Below are 12166 nucleotides of genomic sequence, written 5' to 3'. Positions count from 1 at the left end.
TGCAGAAAGCTGAGAAGAGAAAACCAAAATAATTGGAAGGAGAATAAAAACAGTTTTTCTGGTTTCTCGCCCTCACGTTTGAAAGTACTTATTTTATTTAGTACGTCTCCTGTGCAAAGATTTGTTTTCTTTTATGGTTGCCACCACCACCAAAAGGATATAATTCTTTCTTTAGAAATAGTTGGTAGATTATGTTTTTGTGTGTTAGATATTTGGTAAGACTAAACAAATCCTTGAATGTCCGTCTTATGAGATTCCATAGAAACCGGCGCTAATGTTAACTTCAATAGGCTTTATACCAATTGTTCTGTGTAGTTTATTATTATACTCATTAAACAATTCTTGTAATATATCTATCCATTTAGAATTTCCTTGAGTACTAAATTTTTTCTTCATGTTTTGTTCTGCTCTGTTGAAACGTCTTACGATATGTTGTTTTACGAGTACACATGCTCAAAATGGAGAGCTCAAGATTAAAAATTTCGCAAAATATCATCTCTCTATGACTTACGGTTCCTGAGACATGGCTCCTTAAATGTCCCGAAATCGGAAGTTTTTGGCCAAAATTTCGGGAACGGTAAGAGTGACGCGAAAAATTCCATCACTTCTTTTAGATAGTTCTTGTTGTTTTTTCGAGTGGAGGACTCAAAATTGAAAAATCCGCAAATAGCAGGCACACATAAATTAGTGAACAAGGTAATATATAATAAGAAAAAATATTTTTGCATGAATCATGTATTTACGAATATTATCTGCATTATCTTCCGTCATCCAATACTCTATGTTTGAGGCATTACATGAAAATAACATGTTATAGTTCTCTGCACTTTACAGATATCAGTACTTCCTACGTTTCCAGTATGTCGCTTTAATTTTTGGGTTAATTGCAGTCCAAAAGTGTCCTTTTTGAGACAATATGCAACCTGCGGGCAAAAAATACTACACTTATCTTCTGGTTGGTTAGCGATTCCAACGGAACAGTAGCATCATACCAAACGGCGGGAAACTATCAATCACTTTTGGGTCCAAAACAGCTTGGGTGGGAGTGGGATGCAAGTAAAGGACATGAGAGTGTTGTTAAACGGAGACGCTTCGCTCGGGTTGCTGAGTAGACAGTTGAGGCGGCGAAATGTCACAATGCTTCCTTCGAGACACATGTATGAATTACTAAAAGTGTATTTTTACTACACTTTTCAATTTGTTTTTATAGAAAGTGTCCGTAATACGGAGGTAAATAATACCTAGAAAAGACTGTCCATGTTCGTACTAGAGAGTGTCCGTTTTAGAGAAGTTCGCCAATATATTTTTTTCCTATTACAGTGTTTGGGGATTACAAAATATGTCCGTTACGGGAGGTGTGTCCGCTTTATAGAGGTGTCCGTTAGTAGAGGTTTCACTGTATTAACCTTTTTGTGTTCCTACTAGGTGAAATAAATTTCGTTATATCGGATACCTTAACCAGTGTCCATTTTCAAGTACCAGAGGGGCTTAAAATTATTTCATGACAATTTGTTTCATAGATGTTATTTGATGGTTGTAGAAGACCACGCCAAGAGAAGTTTCAAGTAGATATTAGTATTTTCAGATGCCAAGAAGATTAAAATAACAATTTTAGAATTGGTCAATAATCACAGCCACACACAAAGAAATAAAAGTTCTGTGCACTACTCCCCAGGGTATGGGTTCGATGTATTTTGTTACACAGAATCCAAATTTCGAGGACAATTGATCGTGCCGATTTTCTTTTATGGGCAAAAAACTTGTGTCCTCCCTATCCACAATCACTAGTTTTTCGTCCATAAAACGAAATTGACACTGTCAGTCGTCCTGGAGTTTCGAAATTTGGACTCGGCGTAACAAAATATATCGAATCCATACCCTGGGGAGTAGTGCACAGAACTTTTTTATTTATTTATTTTTTGTGTGGCTGTGTATTGTCTTAAGTCCACTTTTCACACTAACATTATTTAATTTGGAAACGTGCAACAGTGTCAAGCCCACCAACATAAATTACTTTCTTCACGTTACTTTGTACATAAATAAAAAGTATTCCGCTGTGTTGAAGCTAAGAGCATGTGAAGTTCTTTGTGCATAATATGGTTTCAGCTCCTGTCCTTGAAAATAGATACTCACCTTAGTATCTCAAATATCGGAATTTATTTCAGCTATTAGAAATACGAAAATGTTAGTTACTACTATTTTTATTTTACAAAATGTTTTTCATATTTTTCATTAATCAATATTATGAAGTTCTATCTGAAAACAGGAGTGTCACTTTCTGGGGAATTTTGGGAGACGAACATTTAAAGATTTACTTAGTTTTGCTAAATATCAAATACACAAAAACACAATTTTTCAAAAGTGGATGTTGCAGGTACAATACCGCGGATAGAAAATGTTTTTCAGTGTGTATTTTTTATATGCTCAAAAATCTCAAAATATAATGCTACATGAACTGACCCACTGACATATAATCGCAGGTGCTTTCGTTTGACGTGGAAAGTTGAAATTTGTTATGCTTATACCTTACAAGAGAAACCAATAAGAAAATAGTTAAAATATTATTTTTAAATTTTCAGAAAGTATAAATGGGACATGGCAAAGATTCCTTATGTTATTTGAATGCGTGCCTTCCTGTTTCGTCAAATGTCTTTGGCTAATCGCACACCTGGGCAAGCATCCATGTTCGGCGAATCAGGAATTCGTGTTTGGCCGAAAACTAGTGAAAGGGAATTTATATTCAGAAAAGTATTTTTCCCAGCAAAGTCTAAACATTTTTATAGCTTGATTTTTGCAGTGTTGCCTATTTTCATGGAAGGTTAGGCTGATTATGGAAAAAAAAAAAAAAACACTCCACGTAGTGTTAAGCGCAGAAAATACTTTTTTCTTTTCCATTTTTTTTAATTAGAGGTAATATCTTTTGGTTAATTGTTAATAACGATTTAATTCAGTAAATATATGTAAAAAGATCTTTCTCCCAACACCTAAAGGGTAACTAAGATGTAAATTCAAATATAAGGATTATTTATAGAAAAGTGAAAGGGCAGTTACTGCTAGATACGCCTGAGAGATGTAAACAAATGCTTGTTTGAGATTGGCCAATGAAAAATATAAACAGGTCCTTATCTCTGATTGGTTGAACGCCTGTCTACGATACTTAAACGGAACTTCTACAAATACTTATATCTTTGTTTTATATAAGTGTGTTTTCTTAACAGTTTTCCGATAAGTATTTGTCAATGGGTACTTAGAGTTGAAATATAATATTCTTGTTTGTTCTTAGTAACACACTGAAGTATTTGTAATTAAGGGTAATGGAATTACCCAAAGAGCAACTTGCCAGTGGAGCCACAGTTGTCTATTGCTATCTTTTTTGTGAGATCTAGATCGAAATGTTCACAAAGTTCATATTAGTTAAAGTTATTTAGAATCTTAATTGAATTCCTTATAATGCATAAATGGTAAAACAATAATAATAATACTGTAAAAGAAAATAAATAAAACATTGAAACTGGAATGAAATCCTCTGAAAGATTTGCAAAACCTACAATAAAATAACTTCTGCATTCATGGAAAAATCGAAACACAAATAGTAATGCAAAGCCCAAATGATATCTCCGTTTCTACTCCATACAAATTGTATTACCTTTCACATCCCGACTAGCAATATTATTTGACAGTTTCAGATATTTGGAAACAAACTGTAAATTAAAAATTACATTTGAAAAGCACTCACTTTTAAACGAAATTATCAACAAGAAATAAACTACGTGTAACTTGTTTTTCTCTCACCTCAAACTTAATACCTAAAGTATATAACTATTTAAAATATAAACTTACATACTTTCTTAAATTTATTATCTTGTGAGGTTTTGCTTCAGTTGAATATTAAGAAAAGCGATTTCAAAAAATTTTTCGAGTTCGTTCATCTTAGCCTTGTTCTTTTTCTTTGCGATTTAGATAGATCCAAGGAGTTCAACTTTAGACTCGGCCTCATGATTTTCAAGGATGACTACGAATAGAAAATTATTTGGTACAAAAATCACGACGGGGAGCTACACGTCGCGCGAAAACCATACAACGAAAATAGACTCTTACGTGATCCAAACTTTGCAGTATGAAACAGATTAACGGAAAGTGCCAAATTAAGTTGGCATCTAAGACGATTTTTATGGAATGTTATGCAGACCGTTGAGAGGTATGTTGAGTCAATGTGCGGACTATGCAAAATATTCTGCCAGGACTGCCGATCACGCGGCTTTAGACCCGTCCTCCAGAAAGATGTTGCTATCACGTTAGGACTGCTCTATATCAAATTTCATAAAAGAACTTTTCTTAAACCGTTCTTGTAATTACACACCAAATCATTTGAAAAATGTTCTGTGGATACATATAAACAGTCACATCAATCAAATAATCAGGTGCGGGGTCGAAATGAAACCTCGTTTGCTACACAAGTCAGTAGACCATGTCATATAAATTGAAAGAAAAAGTTCCATAGCTATGCACACACTACACGTATACGTAAATAAAACTGATTTTTAAAATAACAAAGTGAAACTTAAAATAAAAAGGTGCGGCTTCCAAAAGGGAACCTTATCCGTTAAGTAGACAAGAAACTGTGTTATATAAACCGAAAGAAAATAAGTTCTACAACTATGAACACGTTGTATGTGAATAAAAATGATCTTTAACACTAGAAGGACCAAGCCGTAATTTTGACGGCATCACTTAAAACAATTTTCTACATCTCATATATTTATTTGAGTTACTCAACCAAACTTTAGGACTTTTATTATTTTAAGGAGAGGTTTGATATAGCATATAAACATTGTGTGTCTATTTTAAATAAATACCTATTTTTGTTGTATACCCCTAGAAGGACCAGACCGTCAATTTGACTGCCTGAATAAAAAATCTACATTTTGTTTTTGATGTGGACACTTTTATAGGTTGTACGCTAAATGGTAGTACCTCTCTTGGAAATAATACATTTTGAAATATTTTACATTATTTTTCCAATGAGTTTGCTATTTTATATGATTCATTTCTGCTTTCCATTGCTGTAAAGTAAAGTATATGACACTTCATTGAATGATGTTCTTCTTCAATAATGTTCGTATCTCTTTGGTAATACTGTTCTCTGTACAAATAAAGGTTTTTTTGAAGGTACATACGAATAATTACAAAAACAACATGACACCTGGTAAAATGTCACGTGATTTCTGAGATTTGAGTGAAAAGGAATTTCGCTTGGAAGAACAACAGTGATATTACTTTGATGAAGGAAGCAGTAGTAGCGAGAATGCAGTGTCTGAAGCTGCTTCTTCGGATAAAAGGAAGAAAACAGATACAGAAGCTTCCAGAAGTAATCGATGAAATATCTTTAAAGCAGCTGATAGGACATGCTGGATAAAAGTTTACAGACAGAACAGTGGCGTACTGCCTCACACGACGTAATTCGCGAGAAACCTGTTTATATATATATGAGTTTAGATTCTCTTTGGCTGCTGTGAATTCCAGAACCCGTTTCATTTCTAGCAATATTGATATTTCGTGTAGCTTCAGATATACTTGTAAAGGAACTATAGAACGAAATCTTCCAAGTATTTTACAGAAAAATTATGGGAAGAACAAGATTTCTTGAAATAATGAAGTATCTTCGATTTGATGAAAAGTGCCCTAGCAATTCAAGGCTGAAAGACGACAAGTGTGTTTCATCATCTGTGTGGAACTTACTGATAAAGAATTGTATCTGGCAGTATAAAATCCAAGAAAGTGTTTGTGTGGATGAACAGTTATTCCCTACGAAGATGAGATGCAAATTCAAATAATATATGCATGACAAATTTGGATTAAAATTTGGCTGCTTGCAGATGTAAAGTCAAGGTATGTACTAAATGGCATTCTCTACGTGGAAAAGGACCAAAAACGACGTCGGGACTTACAGTTATGCGAATATATTGTTCTAAAGACGATGGATCCTTTTCTCAACAGAGGACTGAATGTTACTTGCGATAACTTTTCTTACAAGTTAAAAATTAACCGGATCTTTGAAAAAGAAACAGACGACTTTGATTTGTAGTATGCGTCCAAATAGAAGAGAACTTCCCAAAATGTGCTTGAATCAGAAAGAAAAAGAATATGTTCACTACGTCCCTCATAAGTGACGGGTTTAAGGCCGTAGATACCGTAATATCTATACGTCTGTATAAATAAATAAAATGTACAATCCAGAAATTTCTTGAGGATAAGGAAGTAAAAATAATAATAATAATAAAAAAAAACTTCTCAAATAAATGTTTCTATTTGAAAGTTAATAAGAGGTTAGAATCACGAAGTAACATACGTAATTTAGAAGTTTCTTATAAAGGAAAAAATATTCTGTACTTAACATCTAAGTGGAATGTAACGCTCGATGACGGTACGCAGAGTTTTCCATGAAAATTGGCAACATTGCACAAATTAATCATAAGAAAATGAAGACGTAGATGGGAAAAATCTCTTTCTGTACGTGAATTCCCTTTTAACTAGTTTTCAGCCTAACATGATTTGGCGAAACATTAATTCCTGTTTTGCCGAACATGGCCGACTGCCTACGTGTGCAATAATTCCGTAACTTAGGACATTCGGCGAAACAGACAGGAGCCATTTGAATAGACTTTTTAAAAATATATTAAATCTCATGTTTTATGAATTGGAATTAGAATAAAAACTTGAAATTTGGTAAGTTGAAGGTTTTTGATAGCGTTATCTAAGTAAACTACCAAAAATAAAAATCTCCAATTCTAGTGGGGATTTATAGGGAATGACACTTCTTCCCCATGTTGTTTAAATGGGACACCTTCTTCACGCCATAATTACTAGCCACTTAATAATGAAATTTGACATTGTAGCCTCCCGGAATTAACCCACACAAAAATTGCCAATAGTGAATAATCTCAGTTTTCAGGGTGTCTAAATGAAGAAGAAAAGTTTGCCGTTAATCAAATGAAGATTACTTTTTAATGAAAAGTTTAAAAGATGACGTACCTCAAATTGGAATAAATTCAGAACTTGGCATACTCATAGATTTTTGAAATGAAAAGTGTTTCTTAATCCCCCTAAGGATTTCTACAAATTTTGTTTTCTTTTGAAATGGGGCTGTTTGAATTTTAAAACATCCGACACTTCCTTACTATTAATAGTTGAACGTTATCTGTTCTACAGGCTTCCTAAGTTATACAATAAAATGTTAAATGTACCGGTAGATATATTTAATTCTGAAGCTGCATGCACTATGACGTCATTCCGGTGGATAAATTCTAGTTCAGTATTGTCATTCATTCTTGTTAATACTTTAGATATTGTTTTGTAAGTATTGCATTTGTTACTATCCCATAGATTAGTTAGATATTCGAGCGTAAACTGGCGTTTAGTTCTGTATCAAATTATGTTCATAAGTAAATGAACATTAGATATTTTTTAAAACACGAGTTTTTTTTCTTTAACACCATATGATTATGCCCTTTAGGGTAAAGAAGACAGACGATTAATGAAAGTAATAATTGTGATATTAATTTCTTTGTGCTTTCCTACCGGGAATCGAACCTTGGACCACGTTCACATTAGATACGAACAGAAAGATTTATGATTTGTTTTAATATGTAGTTATATCTTCATATTCTATGTTATTTAGCTGTGATGTATTTATAATTTTCTTACATCCATACATGATACATGAATGTTCTTTGCAATAAGTCTTTACTTAAGCTTTTGGTAGATAGATTCGAGCCCATGTAAAGGTTGAAGAGAACCCCAGTATTTCCGAAAAGGCAGTGACGCTAACCATCAAACCACGAAAGCATGATTTCGGAAGTGCACCGTCTGTGTATCTTATTTTCCTTGGTGATCCGGTCGCCTACAAGCTTGAGTCATCACGTACTATTCAGTATGCCAGGTTTCGACTTTTATCTATCGATCTATTATATAAAGATATTTCCTTTTGTGTTTTTTATCATTGTATTCTATATACGAACTACACGTTTACTTGGCGACAACGTGCAAAAAGTCTTTTGATCTTTTAAGTATAAGCATGTTACTCTATGGCAGAATAGATGAAAAATAATTTTCCCTGTAAGCAGATCCGAGACACCTAAGAGTCTAAGTTCAATTTTTTGGATTTAGTTTCTGCAAAGCAGTCTAGAGTTTTGTGAACAGACGTGTACAATATATTCTTAATGACAGCTCTGTTCCAGCAACTTTAATTGCGTTGGTAAACTTGTTTGTTTGTGGTATTTGTGAAGAAACTGAGCTGCTCTCAAACAGTTTGTTTTCACTACCGATTACTTATTTAGAGTTTAATTTATAATATTTCTTTGAATTTTTTTGAAAGGAACCATTTTTGCTTCAAAACAATAAATGAAGGAAGTAGAGTACCCCAGTTCGAAACAGATCCTAGGTGAACCAAAGACAAGGTGGAGGTAAAGTTTCACACTTTGTAGACAAGATATATTCAGGATTGCCGCCTTAGTCCCTCAGATTTCAGCAAATACCCATTTCAGACAGTCTGGTGAGCCCGTAAGCGGAATCAGAACAACTGTAAGAGGATAAAAAATTCCCATCCCCACCGTCGATCAATCCCGAGCCATCAGTAAATACATGAATACCTTATCGGCTATTATTCCGCGATTCTTCTGAAACAATTAATTGCTAAAGGAACACACACTATTTTATATAATTCAGATTCCCGCATGTGTTGGTGTATAGCATGAAGTTGTCTCATTTAAACTCAGGGGCAGTGTGGAATTGATCCCTAATTTTGTTTTCTAAACATTTATTTCAGCTAGGAGTAAATTTTACAGTAAGGAACTAGGAACTCCAATTTCTGGAATTGTCTGTGCCTGAAGAAATGACAGCAGAGAAAAGGAATATAAATGATAACTTTTTTTTCTGACTATGGACTCCTAAAGCATATTAAAAGCAAACTTTCTTATTTAATACTAATATTAGTAGTAGTAGTAGTCATAGTTCTTCTCTCCACTGAATCATGTATAAGATAAGAAAAAATGCCAAGATGAACTGTTCACCAAATAAGGTGCGACATGTAATGTCTCTGTAATTTAGTTTAAATATTTACATCTGTTTTATTTTTGTAGTTTTGTTTCAACATATTGTTGATATATTGTTTCTCTTCTATATGAATTTCATGATTGGAACTTGCAATTAAGATATCTTCCACTTTTAAAATGTATATTAATTGGATCTTTTTCTTTCTTTTAGTATCATACGCGGGAAAGCAGAATACAGTACTCTTTTTTGGTGACTATGAACACTGCATCAGAAAATGAAGAAACTTTATTTTCTTTTCAAATAATGTTGCTGTGTTCCGGACGCTTTATAAGTCAATTAAAATTAATTTAAAGTCAATACAGTAATCAAATCTTTAACAAGACCAATACTTATAAATTATTCAACATTACATTTGTCAGTTATCAATTCAGAAGTTACTGTTTATGAAAGAAGGATGTCGGAACTACAGGAAAATAACAAGTCTTTTGTTACTAATATGTCAATACCAGTTATCAGTTTCGAAACTAGTGTTGCTGAAACAGTGTCAACGGTAGATGATGGCATTGCAGTATGTGATACTGATGTATCACACAAGTGGACTACTTTGAAAGAGTTTGAAAGAAAACTGTCAATAGTGCAGGAAGAAAATACATCTTGTTGTAGCGATACAACATTACCTGTAAGAAATTCAAAAGACACTGTTTTTGAAAATGAAATATCAATGATACAGTGTAACCTTAATCCTTGTAATGACAATGGGAGTAGCAGTTCTCCCAAGAACAAAAACGACGAAGTATATTGTAAATCTATTTTGCAACCAGAAGTGTGTGAAAATTATGACTTATCAGGGAAGAAATTGTCTTTGGAATTACAAGGAGAAATACAAAGCTCAAAATGTCAACCGAACGATAAAATGACAGTAGAACTACCTAGCGAGAAACCATTTGCATTGTGTTACAAAAAAAATGAATTACTTAGATCTGATCAAAAGGACAAAAAGGAAGCAAATTCTCGTGAAGAATATTTTAAACGTGAGAAAGATTGTACAAAGTTTTGTAATGAAAAAGAAACATTAGATTTAGAAGAAATACCATCTTCAGAAAAATACAGAAATCTACAGAGAAATTCTTTGCTTATGGTGAATAGTAATAAAGTGGAAGATGAATGTAATTTAGTTAAAGACTACTATTCTTGCAATACCTTAGAACAAATGAATAAATGTGATGTAGGCAGTGGGTCTCTTAACTTCATTGGGAAAGGGGAAAGAGACCAGAGATTTCACGGTACAGATGATAAAAAATGCGATACTAGAAACAAGGCGGATCATATTTCAACATCAGACTTGGAAGGAATAGGTAATGTAGATTATAGAAATGAATTGCATAGTCCGTTATTTGTACAGAATGAAACGCATATCGATGTCAAAGTCGTAAATACCGGAGCTATGTATGACACGGAAGAATATGATGTAAAACCGACTGATGTTTTCCATGATAATAAAATTGGGAATAATATTAATACTGGAAAGTGCCTTAGAGTGGCTATTGAAAGACTAAAACTTCCTTCAGAATACTTGAGAGAAACAGTTGATTACTATTATTCAAGTAAGTTCCATAACAGCTATGATAGTGTCTCCGAAACTAACAAAGCCAAAAATAATAAGGTACTCTACAATGAATGTTATGGTACTTCAAGTGATGGGGAGTTCAAAAATAAGCAAAAGTTTATTGGTATGAATTTGAATGCCCGTGTACTTTTAGAAGATTGTTTAAAAAATAAACATTTTAAGATGAAATACCAGTTTTCGAGAACAAAACATCACATTGATACTAAACATTCTAGCTTAATGCGTTCAGTTAAAACTCTCAGTGAACCAGAGGGAAGAGGAACTTCAAATGATAACTCAAGCACTTTGCAGGATGATGAGTAAGTTTGTCTCCAAATATTTTATTTGTAATCACTAATCATAGTTTATTCTACATTGAAATGATTGTAAGTGCATAATTACTAATAGATGCTATAAGGTACATACTATATGAAAGCAGCTACTTTCTTTCTTGTCTGGGCATTAGGTATATTAATATTTTTGTCAGCTCAGAAACCTTAACTTCCAAACTATGCTATGCATAAGTGTCGAAACTCTGTCCATCTGTCTATCGCCAGGTATCAGAACAAAAACAGTAGAGCGGTTTCCTGGAGTCAGTTCGTCCACTCTGTTCCATCTTCCCCATTAACAATCCACTCAAACTGGAAGTGGTAGAAATAAACTTTCCGGTTTCAAAATTAGTCTCCGATAGATGATAACAGATAACGAGAAGAGTTTTCCTTTTCAGTCGATTCAACGATTCAGAATACTACTACTACCCGCAATAGTTGACAAAGATTGAAAGTGGTAAAAATTTTGTTGTACTTCCGGTTTCAATACTTCTTTCAACAGAGGAAAAACTATAAGAGATATCGAAAAGCAGGTTTTTGACACAGATTGATCGTCCCAAGAATAACTATCTCTGCATTTTATGTATCTGATAAAACCAGAAGTGCTGAAAATCAACGATTTCCTCTTACAGTACTGATCATCTATATATTACAATGCTAGGTTTATGTTTGTTTTCAAAGAAAAGTTTGTATGTTTGTCTCGAATCCTTTTGACAATGAGATCTCGAAAACTACAAGTGCTAGAAGCGTGCCGTTTTCACTGGTCGATTTCAAATTTGTGTAGATTGTCCAGTTCTAATTGAATATTTAAGAAAACTGGTCCGTTACTTCTCTGTTTCATTTTTTTAGGGGTGCACTGGAAGTTTTAAAATTTTAAAAAAGTAAAGCAACACATCCTATGAGTTATACATTTCAACACAACATAGTTGTGTATCTCAGGCATTTATTTCATGGCCAATGGTAATGAAAAACGAAGGATAACCATTTCTCCATTCTAAGATGTATCTTTATTGTTTGGAGTGATTTGTCCAATGAACACCATATATCACAGACATTATAATTAAATATGTATGTAATATATTTGCTTATTACATATCGCATACAAGAGGAAAGAAAACACTGATCATACATGAATTAGACACTCCAACCTAAAGTAGGCTCAAATCTTGCAAACGGTCGA

General features: G+C 33.4%; 1 protein-coding gene across 3 annotated transcripts in view; it reads left to right on the top strand.

The window, feature by feature from the left end:
• LOC145674494 (uncharacterized) overlaps window positions 1-12166 on the top strand; it is a 277738-nt gene that overhangs the window by 26302 nt on the left and 239270 nt on the right. For all 3 annotated transcript variants that reach the window (XM_081744633.1, XM_081744627.1, XM_081744628.1), the window contains exon 2: window positions 9262-10977. In XM_081744633.1, coding sequence (XP_081600759.1) covers window positions 9506-10977 — 1472 coding nt within the window. In that variant the 5' untranslated portion in view covers window positions 9262-9505. The remainder of the gene's footprint in view (window positions 1-9261; window positions 10978-12166) is intronic.

The sequence above is a fragment of the Thermobia domestica genome, chromosome 17, assembly GCF_964235325.1.
Source record: "Thermobia domestica chromosome 17, izTheDome1.hap1.1, whole genome shotgun sequence".
Classification (NCBI taxonomy): Eukaryota; Metazoa; Arthropoda; class Insecta; order Zygentoma; family Lepismatidae; genus Thermobia; species Thermobia domestica.
This window is presented reverse-complemented; position numbering and strand designations above follow the sequence as displayed.